The sequence below is a fragment of the Microtus pennsylvanicus genome, chromosome 7, assembly GCF_037038515.1.
Source record: "Microtus pennsylvanicus isolate mMicPen1 chromosome 7, mMicPen1.hap1, whole genome shotgun sequence".
Taxonomy (NCBI): domain Eukaryota; kingdom Metazoa; phylum Chordata; class Mammalia; order Rodentia; family Cricetidae; genus Microtus; species Microtus pennsylvanicus.
This window is the reverse complement of record NC_134585.1, coordinates 121,562,157-121,584,066: the sequence shown is the minus strand read 5'-3', so window position 1 is coordinate 121,584,066 and position 21,910 is coordinate 121,562,157. Positions and strand designations below refer to the sequence as shown.

Genomic DNA, 21,910 nt, shown 5'->3' with positions numbered 1-21,910 from the left:
TGACACTCAGCAGCTGTGACACTCAATGCAGCTGTGACACTCAGTGCAGCTGTGACACTCAGTGCAGCTGTGACACTCTGCAGCTGTGACACTCAGTGCAGCTGTGACACTCTGCAGCTGTGACACTCTGCAGCTGTGACACTCTGCAGCTGTGACACTCAGTGCAGCTGTGACACTCAGTGCAGCTGTGACACTCTGCAGCTGTGACACTCTGCAGCTGTGACACTCAGCAGCTGTGACACTCAGCTCTGCGGTGACACTCAGTGCAGCTGTGACACTCTGCAGCTGTGACAGTCAGTGCAGCTGTGACACTCTGCAGCTGTGACACTCAGTGCAGCTGTGACACTCAGTGCAGCTGTGACACTGCAGCTGTGACACTCAGTGCAGCTGTGACACTCAGCTCTGCTGTGACACTGCAGCTGTGACACTGCAGCTGTAACAGTGCAGCTGTGACACTCAGTGCAGCTGTGACACTGCAGCTGTGACACTCAGTGCAGCTGTGACACTCAGTGCAGCTGTGACACTGCAGCTGTGACACTGCAGCTGTAACAGTGCAGCTGTGACACTCAGTGCAGCTGTGACACTCTGCAGCTGTGACACTCAGTGCAGCTGTGACAGTGCAGCTGTGACACTCAGTGCAGCTGTGACACTCAGTGCAGCTGTGACACTCAGCTCTGCTGTGACACTTTCCAGGGAGTTTTTTTTGGGACAATCTTTCTGCATAAGGCCATTTCTAAGGGGTCTCTGAAGGCTGCCCTGCCTGCTGGGAGCTGAGAGGCTAAATATCCCCTGTGAAGATGCCAGAGTCTCACAGCCAAGTGGAGCTTCCTCTATGAGGATCCACAGCTCTGAAAGCCCAGGCTTTAGACTACGGAACCTGCTCAGAGATGATATAGCCAGGCCCCAGGGCAGAAGTGGGTGAGGACTGCTTCCTCCGTGGGTCACAGTGTGATACCGATGGTGGGTGTAGCAGCACAGAGGGCAGGTGATGCATTCGTACGTCACAGGGTTAGAATTAGGCGCAGTGAACCTCCTTCTGGGAATGTGGTTTCTATTTCCTTCCGCGCTACCTCTGTGGGTGACCTTGGTGGGAATAGCTGGTAAATGACCTTAGTCGACAGCCTTCAGATCTGTGGAGCAGATGCTATTGACAATAAGTTCACTGATGTCAGAGATCGCCACCAGGCAAGCAGGCCGGGTCAGCCGGGCCTGTTGAAGGCTGAGCTGAAGAAAGAGGTCAGGGAGGAGGAACCTGGCTTATTCACAGGGCGGGTCCCTGTCTCTCAACCCAGCAGGTCTCACCTGAGTTCCTTTCCGGGCTCTCAAGTGAGTTGACGCTGAGTCTCAGGCCTCTGTCCTCCATCTTTTTTGGGGGGGGTCCCTCACTTCCTCTTTTGAGGAAGCTATAGCCTGGATGCTTCATTCCTAGAGACCACCCCCCTCCCCAGAGCCAGGGAAAACTGGAAGAGACGCCTGTTAGAGGAGGTACAAGGCCGGGAAGCCAAGGCTGGAGGAGGAAACTACCAGCAATGAGTGGCGAGCTGGCTGGACTCTGATCTGCTGGGCTGGAACGGGGCAGAGGGCCCAGGTAATTCTACTTTGTGTAGTGTGAGAACATGATAGATAGGTAACATGTAGCTAGTATGTGTCTCCCCTCCCCTTCCTCTCCTCTGTGTGTGTGTGTGTGTGTGTGTGTACGTGTGTGCCTGTGGGTCCATACTTGTATGTATGCATGTGGAAGTGAGAGTTCAATACTGGGTCTTTGTCTACCGTGTTCTACCTATTTTATGAGACAGGGTCTCTCAGTGGATGAGTCATGGATTTGGTAAGGCTGGCTAGACAGTGGGATCCAGGGATTCGCCTGCCTCTGCCTCCCAGTCTTGGAATTACAGACTTGTCCAGCCACACTCACGCTCAGCTGTTTTCTGCATGGCTGCTGGAGTTTCAGACTCGTATCATTGGTCTCGTATGGCAAACACTTTAGCCACTGAGTCATCCCCCAGTTTCAATTGTTTCTGTTCGAGTGTGATGTTTAAAAACCATCTCCAGAAGGGGCTAGACTCTCTCAAATTAGTCTTAAGGTCAGGTGTCCTCTGCCCCATAACCATATCTGATCTGTCCCAACTCCTGCACCCTAGGTACCTCATGTGGTTTTATCCCTAGTTTGAAAGGGAATGTCTGCTTTAGACCCTTCCATGTGAGCTTGAGTTTCTTAGACTATTCTTAGATTTTGTTTCTGTATATACAGGGTGATGGGGGTGGGATGTATTCGAGATTTACTGTGCAAGTACCTTCATAAACCACACACAGTAGGCAGCAGTAAATAGAGTTTCTGGGTGTGTGTTCTGGGATGTTGGGCACCAGCTGTGTACACGGCACTCAGAGGAGTCTTAGCCAGATGCTGGCCCTCAGGAGGCCCACAACAAGGCAGTAGGTAGACAGTTGCTGTCACTGGCAGCTGGCACAGCCATGTTAACTGTCTGTGTCCTCCCAGGGCTGCTGAGCCTACTTTGTGTCAGTGTCCTGGGACCACCTGAGGATGCCTCCCTGGCTTCTTATCACCTCTACCCTGATTCTCCTAGTATGGGGTAAGTTTTCCTTCTCTGGGCCAAATGCGTACTCTTCCCTGACATGGAAGAAGAGCTTTATGGTGTCTGTAGACATTACCCCAAACAATAGTTTTCAGTAAATGTCTGAATTCTTTAAATCTTAAGTTTCTCCATCTGAAGACTGAGAAAAGGCTCCTTCCCTGTTAAACTGGAGGATTCAGCGAGGTAGTGTACAGGACTGACTTAGCTCTTTGTGGTGCGAGGGGAGCAATGGTTAGAACTGTTAATAGTGTGCCAACCAGCATTTAAACTCTCTTAGATTTGTGCCTGTCAACAAAACAAGGTTTCTTTGGAGCAATAATGTAAACCCGTGCCCAGGGACATTCTATTCTCACAGTCCGTCAAGGTGGAGTGGGCTTGACCGATGCCCCAACACTGAACAGGAGCAGACCCGATTCATGAAGGGCAATTCTAACTATTTCTTCTTATTGCACCAGATACACAAAATGTACACAAGAGAGAACATTGTGGTTTTGGGTGCCTGCATACATTTCCAGGCTGTTTTCGCCAACTATATGCTTAGATATGCTCACAGTTGTTCACTATGCCGGACTCCCTGCCTCTAGCAATACATCATCGCCCTGGGGGATTCCCTGAAGTCAGTATCACAGAAAACCATGCCAGCATCTGTTAGAGGTGGTTCCCTGGGCAGCCCAGAGGGGCTTGTTGGAGGCCTGGGGACTCAGGGAGGCAGAGAGTTGGTGGAGAGGAGCAGCCGTGTCTGGCTAGAGCGTCATTATCCCTTCATTATCAAAGGGTTCTGGAACTCTTTGAAGACAGATGAAAACAGGGATGTTTTTTGCAGGTGTTTCTTCCTGGGAAAAGGCACAAACTCAACAGATATCAGATGGGCTGCAGCATCTGCTTGGCAACATCTCCCAGCTTCTGGAGGAAGGGAAAGTGCACCATGATGGTGAGGAGGCTTAGCTATCTGCCAGGGTTCTCGTGTGTCCAGAGATGCAGCTCATGTCTGCGCAGCCTGCTGGGACAGGGTGGAGAGCATCAGTTGTAGAGAGCTCTGACCAGGCAGCTGAGTGCTTTTTTTAGGCTTTTGGGGTATAAGGATGCTATCAAAAGGGAGACAGAGCATATGCAGGGTAGAGACCCAATCCCTGAGTTCAATGGGTCAAAGATGAAGACCCTGCCCAGTGAGAGCCCTGAGATTGAGGAGGGGGTGTGACCCCTTACAGAGAGTGGAAAACTCACAGAGGAAATTGCCAGTGCGTGCACAATGAGGCTACGAGGGCTGGATGGGGACAAGTGGCTGGCATGGGCATTTTCCTAATGTAGTGCAGTGATGGTGAGGACTTCAGAGGTCGGGGAGCAAAATACCCAGTTCAGCTGCCTTGGGAACGAGAGTCTGCAAGGAGTATGTACAGCAGTGAGCAGGGGGTGTGAGCTCCTCCTGATACCCTTGGGAACGAGAGTCTGCAAGGTGTGCATACAGCAGTGAGCTCCTCCTGATACCCTTGGGAACGAGAGTGTGCAAGGTGTGCGTACAGCAGTGAGCAGGAGGTGTGAGCTCCTCCTGATACCCTTGGGAACGAGAGTCTGCAAGGTGTGCGTACAGCAGTGAGCTCCTCCTGATACCCTTGGGAACGAGAGTCTGCCAGGTGTGCGTACGGCAGTGAGCAGGGGGTGTGAGCTCCTCCTGATACCCTCCCAGGGCATCTTCACCAGCACAGGCCAGACCAAATTCAGAGCAGCAGGTGCAGCTCAGGTGGCAAATGTCGGATGCACTGACTGACATGCCATCTCCTCACAGACGTCTTCATCATGGTCTCTCGTAAGGAATGGGGGGCAAGAGCAACGGGCTGCAGCTCTAAGCTGAGCAGGCCAGCGGATGTCCTTGTTGTGCACCATGTCCCTGGGCTAGAGTGCCACAACCAGACCATCTGTACTCGGAAGCTTCAGGAACTGCAGGCCTATCACATCCACAACAGCCGGTGTGATGTGGCCTACAAGTAAGTGGTGGACCTGGGCGTCCAGACATACGGTCCAGCCTGTAATGATCTTTATGGTTCTTTCTGACCTATTTCCTCATTTTTTTGGCTGTGGTTCTATCAGTTTTGTAATAAATACAGTTTTCAAAAATCTTCATGAATTCCGATATAATTCTCTGTGAAGTCCGTGCCTCTGAGATGCAGGGGAAAATCCAAGACATAACTGCCCCTTTAAATGCCACTGGGAATGCTTTGTTTGCCCGACAGGTAGTTTACAGAGTCCTTCCTTACACCCGAGTGTTTCTTATCATCTACTGGTCTGAACAGGGCAGAACAATAATCACCATTTTCTTAAGGTAGGGAGGCTGTTTGATTTCCACTGTGCCATAGACTAGCTCGACCAGCCTCTGTCCATGGTACTCTCCACTGCACGGCTCGTGCGGGCTCTTATCTGACTGGGGCAACCATCCCACCTAGGACACCAACAGCTAGTCTAGGAGACTCCTATCTGACTTTGGCCACTTGTTAATAGTTTGGCCATGGTAATGGCAATGGCTTCTGGCCTCAAGCACCTGCAGCATCTCCACTTTCCCACATGGGGCTTCTCCAAGGCCTCTGTGATTCAGAGGATTGGCCCCTGGGGGACAAGAGTTGGAGGGTAACTTCACCAGCCCAGCCCTTCCAAAGGAGGGTTCTAAAGCTATATACACAGCTCTTCAGAGAGACATGGTGTGGGAGAGGCAGGCAGTCAGGGTCCATTGTTGGGTGTTTACTCTTCAGTTAACTCCAAGGTAAAGGTTGTTGGATGTCTCTCTTCAGTTTTTTCTCCCTGCTCTATCTCTCTGGCTTCTGGGATCCCTCCCTAAACACACTGCCTGCCACTGTGTGAGTGTGTCACACGCTGCGTTTATGTAGGAAGTTACCCGACAGGGAGAAAGCAAGCGAACAGCCTTCCACGCGAGGTAGGGGAGCCGTTGTGAGGATGTGGGGAGTCCATGGAGAATAACATTGTGTTTAGGTCAACTGTAGCTTCTGCAGCTAGCCCAAGGCCCCTCTCCCTTTTCAGTGTTCAGGATGATTTATATACAGATTTTGTGTCTGGGCAAGGAGGTGCATGGAGTGTGGGTGTGGGTCCTTTTCAGTGTTAAAGACGAGGGTACGTGACTTGGTCTTTCTATTGTCTCAGAGAAATCCATGCAAACACTTTCTTAGTGAACCTGCCCTGAGCTCTTTTCAGCCTGTGAGCCTGGGGGGGGGGGGGGGGGCGGGGTAGCTTTGCCTCTTAGGAATGTGAGTTGGTACCAGTCAGTAATTTGTTTCCTTGCTCACAGCTTCCTGGTTGGGGATGACGGTAGAGTATATGAAGGTGTCGGCTGGAATATCCAAGGATCACATGACCAAGGCTACAATAACATCTCCTTAGGCATTGCCTTTTTTGGCGCCCAGGAAGGTAATGGCACCTCAGCTGACTGTCCTTCAAAGGATTCTCTGCTCCTTTCTCTTGAAGCTCTACTGCCCTCTCAGGCATCTCCACAGAGCCAGTTTCTTTTGCATTTCTTCTCCCTTGGTTTCCAGGACACACGATGCGATTGCTGAGGCTTCCTTCTCTGGCTCTGCCGCATTTCTTCCTCAGATTCCCAGGCTTCTCTGGGCAAGTCATGTCCCCCTCTTCTTCCCAATTTCTATCTGCAGGTCATTGTTCTGCTTTTCTTAAGGCCTTGCCCCTGTTAGTGACTGTCAGACCTTCCCTCCAGGACAGACAGCTCGGTGGCTGTAGGTCAGGTGTTCCCACTGCCTTTCTATCTCTCACTCCTAGACTTTTCTGTCTATTGCTCTAAAAAGCCGCCTTGATGCCTCTGTAGTAGGTCTTTTCTTGCTGCTGTGACCAAATGCCAGATGAAACCAGCTTAAGGAAGGAAGAGTTTATTCAGGCTCTTAGTGTGAGGGGATAAGGCATCGCAACAGTCATCACGTGAGGGACACAAAGTGGCTGGTTACATCGCATCGCCATTAGGAAATGGAGGATTGGCGCTCACCCCATTCTCTCTTGTGTTTAGCCCAGGATTCCATCCATGGAATGGTGCTGTCTGAATTTAGGGTGGGCCATCCCACCTCAGTGAGCCCGCTCAGAAAATACATCCATAGGTTTGTCTCCTAGATCTGCTCAAGTTGACAGTTAATTTCATTCATTTTTTAATATAATCTATTTTGACCATGTTTTCCCCTCTCCAACTCCTCCCAGATATCCTCACCTCCCTACCCATCCAACTTCATGTTCTCTTTCTTAAAAAAGTCTAAGCAAAATAAAATGAAACAAAAAATCTCAAAGCAGGGTGGAAGCCGTGAACTTTGTTCTGTGTTGGGCTCCTCCCAGGACATCATAGCGTTCGCGAGCTTTTCATTTTCTTCCAAGTCTGTTGATTCCAATTCCCTGCACCCCGTATCCTGACATCCAGTTTTCTGCACCTGGCATCTTGATGTCCAGCTCCCTGCACTCTGATGTCTATTTCCTGTACCCTGCATCCTGATATATAGTCAAGGCCATAACCATGAGTCTGTGAGGTGATTTTTTCTTTTTTATTAAATTTTTTTCATTTATTTTGCACACCAACCAGTCTCTCCTCCCTCCTCTTTCCTCCTCCCCTCCCCCTACCTCCTGTCTAATCCTCCCCCCTTTATCCAGCCCTTCTTCTTTCAGAAAGGGGTAGCCACCCATGGGAGTCAACAAAGCCCCTCCTCCTGCATCAAGGCTGGCTGAGGCATCCCTTGATGGGGAATCAGTTCCAAAAGGCCAACCTGTGAGCTGATTTCTGTTGTCGAATTTTGGATAGCTAGTTTCTCATTTCGTATTCCATACCCTTTGGGATAGTGCAGGTAGATTTTACCCTTCTGCTTACTACAGTATGCAGCCTAAGTTTTAGAGAAGCAAAATAACCCAAAGGTTATTTAGCCCAAATGACTCTGGGGAAGGAAGGAACACGAGCCTGCATTTTCCGTTCTAAGAGGAGGGCTGTTTTCACAGAGTACCAGGACCAGAGTGCCTGCTTAATTTATAGATTTATTTCTTGTTTTGGGATTTGAAGCATGTACTTTTTAGATTCCAAATTCTTTTTCATGAGCAGAGGGGCCCTAGCAATATTTGATTCAGGGTTTGAGCTGGGAAGATGGCAGTGCTAGCTGGTGGGGCTCACTGGGCACCTTGAAGCCCTCCTGTGGATGGGGCTTGTGGGCATATGTGAAGTCACTGGGATCTTGGCACTTCAGCCCGAGCCACTCAGAGCCCTGTTATTGCAGGTCCTCGATTCTCGCCCCTCTGACTTGAGGGAGGAACCTGTCCCCATCGCTTCCTCTAGCAGGTGTAGGTTTGGTGGGGATGCTCAACCTCTTCCCGCTGTACCCTGACCCTAAGTCAGACAGGGACTCCCTATAAATCTACTCTTTTCCAGGCCACAGTCCCAGCCCTGTTGCTCTCTCAGCTCTGAAGGGCCTGATTTCCCACGCTGTGAAGAAGGGCCACTTGTCACCCAGGTACACCCAGCCACTTCTTGTGAAAAGCGAAAACTGCCTGGCCCCTCCACAGAAGGGGAGACAGAAGAGAGGTGAGGCCCTGTCCCCTTCTGGTCCTTCCAGTCCGCCATCTAGCATGCATTCACAAATGCAGCAGCAGGGACCTCTCCCGGCTTCCCTCACATTGTCCCCCGTAGCCACGTACTCACCAGCTTTCTGAAATGTGGGTGCTGGCAGACCTCAAGAGGAACCCCTCAGGCCGCCTCTTTCCTATTAGCCGCAGTGACAGTAGCAGCCACATCGGTGTGAGTGGTGTTGTGTGAACAGTCTTTCTCACCTGCCTCTTCAGCAAAAGCTGGATCTAAGGAACACTGCACAAGAACCTTTGAGTCCTAGAGCTTCTTGCGGGGGGAGAGGTTGGGGGAGACAATGAACAATAAACAGATAAAATATTCAGCATGAGCAGGGTGGTGGTGCACACCTTTAATCCCTGTACTTGGGAGACAGAGGCTGGTGGATCTCTTGAGTTTGAGGCCAGCCTCGTCTATAGAGTGAGTTCCAGGACAGTTAGAGTTATACAGAGGAATCCTGTCTTGAGAGACCAAACTACAACAATAACAAACCCCCCAAACTCAAATTTTTCGAGAAGAAAATAGGCATAGAAAATGAGAGGGTACATTTATGCATAATTCTTATTCACAAAGACACGTTTAGAAATAAAGAAAGTACCGTAACTTGATGTTGTCACATTGACATTAAAGGAGGAATTTAAAAACAATTCAGACAACAAGTTAGGTACTGTTTTGGGTTAACAAGCAGTGACAACGAGTCTTTAGATTTATTTTATTTTATTGTTTTATGTGTGTGAGTGACTTGCGGGCACACACACACACACACACACACATATGTTTACCATGTGTGAGTCTCATACTCAGAGAAGACAGAAGAGGTCATCAGATCCCCTGGGAACTGGAATCACATGTACTTGTGAGCCACCGTGTGTGTACTGGAAATTGAACCTAGTCCTCTGCAAGAGCAACAGATGCTCTTAACCACTGAGCCAGTTCTCCAGCCCCCAACACTGCCCTCTCTCTCTCTCCCTCTCTCTGATCCAGTGAGGTTTACTGGGGTTTATTACAGGAGTATGCATGAGAGGTTACTATGACACAGCTTTATCACCAAAAGCCCACTCCAGCCTGGGTGGCCACTCACACCTGGAGCTCACTGCACAACCCGCAGGTAGTTCAATAGTCGGGGTGTCTTCTCCAGGCGGTTCAGCCAGGCTCAGCTTCTCCCAAGCAGCTCTGGTGGTCTCAGATCTCAGAATTCCTTACTGCTTATATATGTGTGTGGACAGGCGAGGTCTAGGGAACCTGATCAGTGTCAGGGACTTCCTGAAGCTTTTGAGAAAACAAAACAAAACAAAACAGTAAGAACTTTCAGCCTGTTTTTGGGCTTAGTGAAGTTTGGAGAAACTTGTTCTTATTGTCTGAGCCCCGAATCAGTTTGATCTCTTCCTTGAACTTGCTGCCATTCGTTCATATGGAGGATTGCTTAAGGGTTTTAAGTGTTTGTCAGACAGACTTCCGGAGTACAGCTCCTGTATTTGCGGCTTGGACCAGTCCAAGAGTACTCTAGAGCAGAGCCCCGCAGTCAGGATTGGGAGGGACTCTGAGGGTGACAGGGAAATCTCAGCACACTGAGGGTCACGGCAGCCTTCAGCAGCCACGTAGTTGGCATAATGTGGTAAAAAGAATCCCTTATGTCTTGCTGTTTGTTTTTGTTGTTTTTACCCAACAACAGGTTGTCCCCGCATTGTTCCACGGTCTGCTTGGGGCGCAAGAGCGGTACACTGCTCCAAGATGGCTCTCCCTGCAAAGTACGTCATCATCCTCCACTCCGCCGGGAGAACCTGCAGTCAGCCGGATGAGTGCCGCCTGCTGGTCCGAGATCTCCAGTCCTTGTTCCTGGACAGGCTAAAAGCGTGTGACATTGGGTATAAGTAAGTGATCTCAAGGATAGGGGCTGCTTTCCTTTGGTCAGGGAACCTGAATCTCTCAACAGGAGAGAAAAGGGAGCTAATTTTGACTGATAATTCACCATATGAAAAACCTATGGGTACTTACATTGACTTTTTACCCAACCCGAGAGTGCTCTTATTCAGGAGACAGATAAGGGGCAGTCATAGCTCCAAGCATATTCCAAAAATGTGTGCTATTAAAGGCAGTATATGGATATTTTGGATTCCAAGGCTTCTGACGAGATATTAGAGGAAGGGACAGGGTGAGAGATTGAACTCTGTAGAAGAGATCACTCCAGGGCCACTGTTTTAACGCAGCTGCTTCTCATTACACTGCGGCTCAGGTGTTGTCCTCTGTTCGGTTTGCTTCTTCCGGCGTTATCGTGACAGTTCTTCACATTTAAGAGTCCGAACACTCAGAGGGAGAGTATCTCCTACATGGAGAGACTGGACGACATCCATTAATTTCAGTGCCAAGGTCGGCAATTCTATAATAGAGAATGTGAAACCAGCGAGAGGACATTTTTTCTCTCCCTACATTTCTACTCCGTCTTCTCTTTGTGTTTGTCTGTCTGTCTTTTTCCTCACACATTTCTTTTTCTCCTCCTATCCCATTCCTTTCCTTCCTCCTTCCCTCCTTTCCTTCTCATTTAGTGTAATCTAAATGAATATCAAGATTCTATGACTGAGTTTTGTTGGTAGAGAACACTTATGTTTAAAGACAGCCACTTAAGACTGGGGTACATAGAAAACAAAATGGCCACGAAGCAGGCAAAACACCAGAGGATGTTTCCAGAGCTTGAAGATAAGACGCCGGAATATCTCACTCATTTCTCATCACAAACAATCAAACTAAATTTGAAGCCTAAGGATAAGCCAGCACTAGCTCATGTGGTATGTTTGTATGTGCCAGTGAAAAGAGTCGCCATTTTAGGGAATTTGTGGATTAACCTCTGGCGCTGTATTTTTGTCTTGACTGCTCCTGCCAGGCAGCAGTGCGCAATGTGCTTCGGCTGGATTTGTCACATGGCATATTCTTCTAAGGTGACTGGTCCTCTCCTCTGTCTCCATGTTAGTGAAGTGCTTTAAAGATAGGAGAAAATATTGTCGCTAGTTAGCTATTAGGACCTACCAAATGATTGCAGGTCCTTCCACTCAGGATAATCCGATGTTGTTCTCCTTAACTGCTGTGGAGATGTGAACATCAAATATGAATTTGGGAATCTCATACTGAGGATGGAAGTTTCTTTTTCCTACTCAGGCTCCAGAAAACAGCTACCTTATCTAAGGCTTTTGATTTGTATTGTGCATCCTGTCAGCATCCTGGAGAGGGACTGAACTCAGGACCAAACACTCATTTCCCCCTCCCAGCTCTAGGCTGTGCTCTGGGGATGCTTCCTGCGGGAGCACAGGTGACTCTTACCCTCCTGGAGCTAAGACTTCAGTGACAGGGGATGGGGGGAGAACTTACAAAGTAGGTTTCAGCAAGGTGAGTCAAGTGCGACTATGAAGGTCACGTGAAGGACGAGCAGGCTGCAGGGACTCATTCCTTGGAGGAGTAACTTGTTAGTTGGAGTCCAAGAAGGGAGTTGGACAAACTAGAGGAGGAAGCAGCAAAAGTGTTTCAAACACAGGGAAAGGCCTGGGTTCCAGCAGAACAGTGTCTCTCGGAGGAGGGAGCTGAGAAATTACTTATGGTCATATAAATGCCAATACTGGATGTGATGAGAGGTGAGGCTGAGAGGCAGAAGAACATGTCCTGAAGAATAGTGTGTCTTCAGCTGGGGAGTTTGGGTTCTGTGCAAAGGACGAAGAGCAGGGTTTTGCACAATAAGATTTGTATTTAGGAAGATGCCTTGACTGACGCCTTGGGAACAGATGGGTGTGGGTGAACCTGAAGGCAGAGAGATTTGAAGATCTGACAATTCAGGCAGGGTGAGACGCTGACAGGGGGAAGAGGGTGCAGATGTCCCAGAAGTGGAGGCACTTAAAGTTCATAAAAGTGAGTGGCTCATGACTAAGGTGCAGGACTATGTCAGGGAAGTGGCCGCGAGACATCGCGCCAGCCTTGGCTGTCCAGTGGATGGAATGGGTGGATGAGGCCTGGGCTGGAGCCAGCGGGTGATGATTTTTTCTACAATGCTAATCCAGAGAAGAACAGGTGGGAGGTGGCTCCATTGTGAGTTGTGTGCTTTCATGGATGATGAAGAAGCCAAGGAAATGAATAGGTCAGTTTTGAGAGTGTGTGGGGTGAGGCACAGAGACCAGTCTGCCAGATAAGAGGGGGAGTGGACCATCACAGTGGCAGTCCCAAGAAGAGGATGTCTGGAGAAGGAAGAGAAAGGTTGACAGGTTCAGCTTCACGGAAACCAGTGGGAAATCGGGGTGAGTTGTTGAATAGTCTACTTTATCAAGGCAGCTACTGTGACAATTTGCTCCCCAGAAATCTGCAACGGTTTTAACTCTGGGTCCCTCTTGAGTCCCTCTCCTCCAGATGGTGTCAGCAGCAAGGCCCTCACAAGGACGATGGCTCACACCAGGTGCTGGAACCTGGGGAGCAGTTGAGTAAATGAATGAACCCATGGAGGAAGGCAAATGTCAAACCAAGAATGCTCCCTCTTTCATGCTAATCTCCATATCTCTTGTGGTTCTCCAGCTTCCTCGTGGGCCAGGATGGTGGTGTTTATGAAGGAGTGGGCTGGAATAGTCAAGGCTCCTGCACGGAAGGGTACAATGACATTGCTTTGAGCATCACCTTCATGGGCGTCTTCACAGGTAAGTGGAGGCTTTGGTAGTTGAGATCCTTGTGTGATGTTTGAGGAGAGAAAGACTTCAGACTTGGGCATCATCTAAAGCATCATATGGTGAAGTTTTATATTTATATGAGTGTGGCTGGAGGTGACCCTCAGATCCTAGAGAGAATAGGTACTCAAAAAACACGTTTCATACTCACAGATAAATCTCTCTCCCTCCCTCCCTCCCTCCCTCTCTCCCTCCCTCCCTCCCTCCCTCCCTCCCTCCCTCCCTCCCTCCCTCCCTCCTTCCCTCTCTCCCTCCCTCCCTCCCTCCCTTCTTCTATCCCTCTCTCCCTCCCTCCCTCCCTCCCTTCTTCTATCCCTCCCTCCTTCCATCCCTCCCTTCCTTGCCCCTTCCTTTGGTATGAATGGGTGAAGCCAGGGGAAATGCCTGCATGAGTGATTTTAGTTCCTCTTTGTAACCTATCCTATTTGGTTCTTAGGGTACCAACTCTAGATGGTTCAACAGGGATTTAGAGATCTGCCTGGGCTGCACTGAAAAATGTTCATTTCTTTACTCAGTGCTTCTGCCTAGAGCTAGGGTGCTATTGAATCTCTGGGACGGTGAGGTACTATTACTGCTACTCATTCGGGCTGGTTTGAAAATGAGCATTAGCTGAGGTAAGGGCAGTGAGGAATGCTGAGCACCGAATCTGTGGGGAAGTCCTGTAAACCTCGCTGCTCCTGATGTTCTGGATGAGATCACTCACTGTCACAGATCCAAAGCCGGTGGGCACTGTTATTTCCTTCTCCCAACTCTACAGTAAGAGTGTCATTACTTCCTTCACTTCTGTCAACCAAGAATTGGCATTGCCAAATGTTCCTTAGGGGACAAACATGTTCTCACTAGAGAACTAACAGGACAGACGTCTGCAGTAGGAGAACCTTCAGAGTCCTTCAGATCTGTATTTGTAATTCCAGGACCAGCAACTCAGAGTCAGGAAGACTTTGGAGTTGAGACCCATGAAATGTTGATCTGACATTCTGTCTGTCTGTAAGACTGGCTGCCAACAGCCAAATATGCTACTTTAGTGGTAGGCTGGGCAGGTTTGAAATCATGTTCTGTTCTGGTCTGGGCACCCTAGGATCCTACAAACAATGGTCTGGCTGTGTTTTGCAGGTTCCTCACCCAATGAAGCTGCTCTGGAAGCAGCCCAGGATCTGATCCAGTGTGCTGTCGACAAGGGGTACCTGACCCCCAACTACTTGCTAATGGGCCACAGTGATGTGTCCAATACTCTGTCCCCTGGACAGGCATTATACAACATCATCAAGACATGGCCTCACTTCAAGCACTGAAGGAGGGTCCTAGCCCATTCTGAGGATGCTGTTCCTCCTGCTGGGTATTCGTCCTCACCTTCCACCTTAGATTAGCATCATTGTTCTCTCATTTCAAAGCTTCACTTTGTTTATTTCCTGGGTTAGGATGACCATATCTTTTCTTGGTGACATCCACCACTGTCCCCCAAGTTTTGTACACATAGTCCTGTACTTGTCTTCTCAGACAAGTGAGGTTTCCTAGTTATCTGCCCATCTGTGATTTGTCTGGCAGCTTCCCTTGCTAGTGCACAGCCCAGACAGGGTGTCCTCCCCTCCTCTGCTCACACACCCATGTGTGCATGTGTGAGTACTCCTTTTATTTAAGGGTTTAGTTGCCTGCAGGCCTATCTATTCTCTTCTGGTTTGTGAAGTTCTTCCAGGGCAGCAGCTGAGTTTCCTCACCACCAGGTAGCCTAAGTCAGCTCTGTGATCTGTGTTTAAATGCTAGTAGATATTATAGACTTTTGTTGGAGAAATGGATAAACAAGTTAAAGACCCCAGTCCTTCTCCAAGAGTGTGCCATCATCCCTCTGTGGAAACCCTGTGGCCCAGTGCCCCCTCCTCCCATTGTTCTCTGCACTGGCACTTCTTGGTTGGAGACTCGGAACTGGCTGTGGTGACATGTCCATAGTAGATGCTGCGTCTCCACGGTTCCATGCCACTGTATCCAGAGTACTCTGCGTGCCAGAACCACACGCTCCTCCAAGGCCAAGGCAGACCTGTGACAACACTTGCTACCCCGTGCTGTGGTCTGCCTGTGCCTGGATTGGTCCCGCTGGGCTGATCCTGGGGTTCTGCAACTCTTCCTACCCTCGTTCTTTGTTGTGTTTATTGGAAACACACGAAGCATTGTTTTTCTCTGTGTTATTCTGCAAAACGGAAGGGAGAGTAAGAGGGAAACAGGAGAGATGAATAAAGGAATATAATGTAGAGAGTGTCTTGTTCGTTTGATTAAATAATGTTTAGTCTTGTTTTATATGCTTTTGTTGCTCTTATTTTTAATAAAAATAAATACAAAAGCTCTCACTCTTTCTTCCCCTTCTCATTTTTGCTGGGGATTGAACCTGGAGCCTCTCACAAGCTATACACTGAACCATTTTCCTCACCTTGAAGCTCATACTTTAAGGCAGGAGTTTTGTGCTTTTTCCAAACAATCAGTGACCTTGGTTTCCTTGTCTGCATTTGCTATCAGCCCATTTGTGTAGTGTGTGGGGTCTCCCTATTCTTCAGGGGCAGGGCAGCCATTTGTATAGAGTGAGAAAGGTCTCCCCATTCTTCAGGGGCAGGGCAATCATTTGTGTAGAGTGCAGGGGTCTCCCCATTCTTCAGGGGCAGAGCAGCCATTTGTTTAGAGTGCAGGGGTCTCCCCATTCTTCAGGGGCAGGGCAGCATGGTCAGATTTGAGGTTTCCCCTTGTCTCCTTCAGCAGGAGGACCTGGTTCCAGGCCAGAGCCTCCCAGATACTCTCTCTGCAAGCATCCTGCCAGTTATAAACCCTCCACTGTGGAGACTGAGGGCAGGTTCACGTGTTCTATCTCTCCTCTGCTCTGCTGAAGGAGGTAAGTACACAAAGGGAGACACGGGACTTCTGGAAAAATGAGATGAATCTCTCCAGATTCCCAGAGCTGAGGCAAAGTGCTGCTGTTCTTGGGGAAGCAGGAGGCAGGAGTCCCTTTGTTTCCCACCTTTTTGGGAGTGGGACCAGTCTCTCTCCCTCCCATCACTGTCTCCATCTCTTTAAGTTCTTCCCCAATCCACATGAAACATAATTATAGAACTGAGTTGCTGACAATTTAAAGGAGTAAGTCACAAAACAATCCCACACCAGTTTGGAATTATGATTAATAAAAGGGTTATTTATTTAAAGGGAAAAACTTACAGATCACTGTCCTAGACAACAGCCCCCTGCATGACCAGGAAAAGCGTCTGATAGCCAGAAGTGGAGGAGTCCAAAGCAAGAGAGGGAGCGGCTACTTTTTCAAGCCAGAGAGACCACACCCAAGTGGGCTGGTATCTTAAAGGCTATTGGCTGAAGGAGCGGAAGGAGCTCCCGCAGCAACATTTTCTATGAGTTCATGTTATTCCTTCATATACCATCTAATTAAAAATAAGTTATTGATTGTTAGACGATTGTAGTTTTGGAGTCATTTTCCAGCTCTATAGATAGATTCTCTCCTCTACATCTGCAGTAGAGAAGGAGCTCTCTGTGTCTCAGCTCTTCCCTGAACATCTGCTTTAGGGACGGCAGCATTATGCATCTCCTAGGTTGTGGAGTTGACCCTGCTGCCTCGTGTGAAGTATTTCAGCCAGGGCCCGGCCGGTGAGCCCTCGCTGTTGCTGTGTTGTTATCCTGGTCTTTCCCTCTCCTGTCTGACTCTGCTTCTTTTTGACCAGCAGCTTCAATTTCCCTGTAAGAGTTTACTGTTGTCTGTGTTGGTGACTCAGCTGCAGCCATATGTGGCAGCAAGGCCTGGTCACACAAGAGAGCAGGTGTGAAGACCCATGATGACAGGTGCAGTGAAGGCTGAGTCTCCCTCTTCATGGACATTAGTGCTGGCAGATTAATAAGTATTTATATATCCTCATTGTGTAGTCTTGAACCTGCGGTAGGTGCTGCAGGCGGCATTCACTGGAGTCACATGTGGTGACAAGTTCAGAGCAACTCTGTACACTCTGACTCAAGAGCCCAGCCCACAGAGAGAGACCTCCAAGTGCAACACCTGTGAGCCCTGCCAGAACTGCCTCCGTGAAGTTCATCACACACTTGATGCCGAATGAACTGGAACAAGATGCCTCTGACTCTAAGGAGGAGGAGGCGGTGCTTAGAGCTGACTGACAGTGCGCAGCTCCAAAGCCAACAGGTGCTGCAGCATGGGGAATCTGCCTTCCCAATGATGTACTTAAATTTTCTGTGCATTTGTTCATTCATTGATAAATGGTGATTGTATGCCCCCGAATGTTGTCATAAAAAGTGAAAGGCATGTGAAAAAAGTATTTATAGATCCCGTAGTTATCAATTTCCAATAAAAACATGGACTTAGGTTGAACATGACAGGTTTGTTTCAATTCATTCTAAAGAGGGCAAGCCAAAGCCGTCAAGGTGGCCTGTGAGTCAGGCACTGTAGATGACACTGGACTCCTACAGTAAGCTTCTGAACCTGTCGCTTCTTTGGCAAGATACCCTCTTTTATGACACGATGCAGAAAATTGCCCCAGAGCGGCAACAGACATCTTCTGCTGGTCCCTGTTTCCTCCCCTCATTTATCCACCAGCTAGCCGAGCATCTCTGCTCTCCAGTCACCCTGTGTGCTTCTTGACCTTCACAGACTTTCTTCCACCACCCCTGAGTGATGCTCTTATTTCTTCCTTTCCAAAGTGCAGAGCTTCAAGCAGTGTGTTTATATCTTGCTTTGATGGGGGTAGTTATACGTCTGAAGGTACAGCCTGCTAGCTACAGAATGTGGCCAGTATATTCCCTATGGACGTCATTACTAGAGAGACTCTGCTACCACTTGTGAGCAGCGCTTACCACAGATTTCTGCCATCATCATGGGCAGTGCCATCATCATGAGCAGTGCCATCATCATGGGCAGCACCATTGTGGGCAGTGCCATCATCATGGGCAGTGCCATCATCATGGGCAGTGCCATCATCATGGGCAGTGCCATCATCATGGGCAGTGCCATCATCATGGGCAGTGCCATCATCACGGGCAGTGCCATCATCATGGGCAGTGCCATCATCATGAGCAGTGCCATTGTGGGCAGTGCCATCATCATGAGCAGTGTCATCATCATGGGCAGTGCCATCATCATGAGCAGTGCCATAGTCATGGGCAGTGCCATCATCGTGGGCAGTGCCATCATCATGGGCAGTGCCATCATCATGAGCAGTGCCATCATCATGAGCAGTGTCATCATCATGGGCAGTGCCATCATCATGGGCAGTGCCATCATCATGGGCAGTGCCACCATCATGGGCAGTGCCATCATCATGGGCAGTGCCATCATCATGGGCAGTGCCACCATCATGGGCAGTGCCATCATCATGAGCAGTGCCATCATCATGAGCAGTGCCATTGTGGGCAGTGCCATTGTGGGCAGTGCCATCATCATGGGCGGTGCCATTGTGGGCAGTGCCATCATCATGGGCAGTGCCATTGTGGGCAGTGCCACCATCATGGGCAGTGCCATCATCATGGGCAATGCCATCATCATGGGCAGTGCCATCATCATGGGCAGTGCCATCATCATGAGCAGTGCCATCATCATGAGCAGTGCCATCATCATGGGCAGTGCCATCATCATGAGCAGTGCCATCATCATGGGCAGTGCCATCATCATGGGCAATGCCATCATCATGAGCAGTGCCATCATCATGGGCAATGCCATCATCATGGGCAGTGTCATCGTGGGCAGTGCCATCATCATGGGCAGTGCCATCATCATGGGCAATGCCATCATCATGGCCAATGCCATCATCATGGGCAGTGCCATCATCATGGGCAGTGTCATCGTGGGCAGTGCCATCATCATGGGCAGTGCCATCATCATGAGCAGTGCCATCATCATGGGCAATGCCATCATCATGGCCAATGCCATCATCATAAGCAGTGCCATCATCATGGGCAGTGCCATCATCATGGCCAATGCCATCATCATGGGCAGTGCCATCATCATGGGCAGTGTCATCGTGGGCAGTGCCATCATCATGGGCAGTGCCATCATCATGGGCAATGCCATCATCATGGCCAATGCCATCATCATGGGCAGTGCCATCATCATGGGCAGTGTCATCGTGGGCAGTGCCATCATCATGAGCAGTGCCATCATCATGGGCAGTGCCATCATCATGAGCAGTGCCATTGTGGGCAGTGTCATCATCATGGGCAGTGTCATCATGAGCAGTGCCATTGTGGGCAGTGCCATCATCATGGCCAATGCCATCATCATGGGCAGTGCCATCATCATGGGCAGTGCCATCATCATGGGCAGTGCCATCATCATGGGCAGTGCCATCATCATGGGCAGTGCCATCATCATGGGCAATGCCATCATCATGGGCAGTGTCATCGTGGGCAGTGCCATCATCATGGGCAGTGCCATCATCATGAGCAGTGCCATCATCATGGGCAGTGCCATCATCATGGGCAGTGCCATCATCATGAGCAGTGCCATTGTGGGCAGTGTCATCATCATGGGCAGTGCCATCATCATGGGCAGTGCCATCATCACGAGCAGTGCCATCATCATGGGGAGTGCCATCATCATGGGCAGTGCCATCATCACGAGCAGTGCCATCATCATGGGCAGTGCCATCATCATGGGCAGTGCCATCATCATGGGCAGTGTCATCATGAGCAGTGCCATTGTGGGCAGTGCCATCATCATGGGCAATGCCATCATCATGGGCAGTGTCATCATCATGGGCAGTGCCATCATCATGGGCAGTGCCATCATCATGGGCAATGCCATCATCATGGCCAATGCCATCATCATGGGCAGTGCCATCATCATGGGCAGTGTCATCGTGGGCAGTGCCATCATCATGGGCAGTGCCATCATCATGAGCAGTGCCATCATCATGGGCAGTGTCATCGTGGGCAGTGCCATCATCGTGGGCAGTGCCATCATCATGAGCAGTGCCATCATCATGGGCAGTGCCATCATCATGGGCAATGCCATCATCATGGCCAATGCCATCATCATGGGCAGTGCCATCATCATGGGCAGTGTCATCGTGGGCAGTGCCATCATCATGGGCAGTGTCATCATCATGAGCAGTGCCATCATCATGGGCAGTGCCATCATCATGAGCAGTGCCATCATCATGGGCAGTGCCATCATCATGGGCAGTGCCATCATCATGGGCAGTGCCATCATCGTGGGCAGTGCCATCATCATGGGCAGTGCCATCATCATGGGCAGTGCCATCATCGTGGGCAGTGCCATCATCATGGGCAGTGCCATCATCACGAGCAGTGCCATCATCACGGGCAGTGCCATCATCATGAACAGTGCCATCATCATGGGCAATGCCATCATCATGAACAGTGCCATCATCATGAACAGTGCCATCATCATGGGCAGTGCCATCATCATGAACAGTGCCATCATCATGGGCAGTGCCATCATCATGGGCTGTGCCATCATCATGGGCAGTGCCATCATCATGGGCAGTGCCATCATCATGAGCAGTGCCATCATCATGGGCAATGCCATCATCATGGGCAGTGCCATCATCATGTGCAGTGCCATCATCATGGGCAGTGTCATCGTGGGCAGTGCCATCATCGTGGGCAATGCCATCATCATGGCCAATGCCATCATCATGGGCAGTGCCATCATCATGTGCAGTGCCATCATCATGGGCAGTGTCATCGTGGGCAGTGCCATCATCGTGGGCAGTGCCATCATCATGGGCAGTGCCATCATCATGGGCAGTGCCATCATCACGGGCAGTGTCATCGTGGGCAGTGCCATCATCATGGGCAGTGCCATCATCACGAGCAGTGCCATTGTGGGCAGTGCCATCATCATGGGCAGTGTCATTATCATGGGCAGTGCCATCATCGTGGGCAGTGTCATAGTCATGAGCAGTGCCATCATCATGAGCAGTGCCATTGTGGGCAGTGCCATCATCATGAGCAGTGCCATCATCATGAGCAGTGCCATCATCATGAGCAGTGCCATCATCGTGGGCAGTGTCATAGTCATGAGCAGTGCCATCATCATGAGCAGTGCCATTGTGGGCAGTGCCATCATCATGAGCAGTGCCATCATCATGGGCAGTGCCATCATCGTGGGCAGTGCCATCATCATGAGCAGTGCCATCATCATGGGCAGCGCCATCATCGTGGGCAGTGCCATCATCATGGGCAGTGCCATCATCATGGGCAGTGCCATCATCATGGGCAGTGCCATCATCGTGGGCAGTGCCATCATCATGGGCAGTGCCATCATCATGGGCAGTGTCATCATCATGGGCAGTGCCATCATCATGGGCAGTGTCATCATCATGGGCAGTGCCATCATCATGGGCAGTGCCATCATCATGGGCAGTGTCATCATCATGGGCAGTGCCATCATCATGGGCAGTGCCATCATCATGGGCAGTGTCATCATCATGGGCAGTGCCATCATCTTGGGCAGTGCCATCATCGTGGGCAGTGTCATCATCATGGACAGTGCCATCATCATGGGCAGTGCCATCATCATGGGCAGTGCCATCATCATGAGCAGTGCCATCATCATGGGCAGTGCCATCATCATGGGCAGTGTCATCATGAGCAGTGCCATTGTGGGCAGTGCCATCATCATGGGCAGTGTCATCATCATGGGCAGTGTCATCGTGGGCAGTGCCATCATTTGCGCTCCTCTCAATGGGTATCTGGCACAGTTCTGCAGTGTCCCTACTGGTACCTCTCACGATGACCTGATTCTTCACCATGATGCTCCGTTGAGCACTGTTTTCTGTAGAGAATGCACGTTTGACAGGAAGGAAGTATGGAGAAGTCTGCCAGCAGCATGGAAACCGAAACTCCATTTCCCTCACGGCATAAAGACATAACACACATGTGGTATGAGACTGAGGGGACAGTGACATGGAGAAAGACAGACAGAGACAGAGAGGCTCAGTGGTAAAATCTGTAATTGTGTTAGATGATGTCACAGTCAGAGCTGAACCCCTGAAGAATACAATACAAAGACGCTGGTT

At 49.8% G+C, this 21,910-nt stretch overlaps 1 protein-coding gene across 3 annotated transcripts; it reads left to right on the top strand.

Annotated features, from left to right (window-relative positions):
• The first annotated feature begins 2,539 nt into the window (after positions 1-2,539).
• On the top strand, positions 2,540-14,173 carry Pglyrp4 (peptidoglycan recognition protein 4). 3 transcript variants are annotated; one of them, XM_075979101.1, is made up of 9 exons: positions 2,540-2,588; positions 3,415-3,522; positions 4,375-4,573; positions 5,884-6,002; positions 7,999-8,151; positions 9,120-9,122; positions 9,863-10,061; positions 12,736-12,854; positions 13,995-14,173. In XM_075979101.1, the coding sequence occupies exons 1-9, from the start codon at positions 2,540-2,542 to the stop codon at positions 14,171-14,173; spliced, it is 1,128 nt and encodes a 375-aa protein (XP_075835216.1). The 3 variants fall into 3 exon arrangements, with proteins under 3 accessions (XP_075835216.1, XP_075835215.1, XP_075835214.1); XM_075979100.1 differs by lacking the exon at positions 9,120-9,122 and having other exon boundaries at positions 3,415-3,505; positions 4,364-4,573; XM_075979099.1 differs by lacking the exon at positions 9,120-9,122.
• Positions 14,174-21,910: the final 7,737 nt, after the last annotated feature.

What these genes read in the sequence shown, in the direction of transcription:
- Pglyrp4 (XM_075979101.1), top strand. Translation starts at nt 2,540, where the DNA reads ATGCCTCCCTGGCTTCTTATCACCTCTACCCTGATTCTCCTAGTATGG. An exon ending in GCGTGTGACATTGGGTATAA is followed by an intron (nt 10,062 to 12,735) that starts GTAAGTGATCTC and finishes GTGGTTCTCCAG; the next exon opens with CTTCCTCGTGGGCCAGGATG. An exon ending in CTTCATGGGCGTCTTCACAG is followed by an intron (nt 12,855 to 13,994) that starts GTAAGTGGAGGC and finishes TGTGTTTTGCAG; the next exon opens with GTTCCTCACCCAATGAAGCT.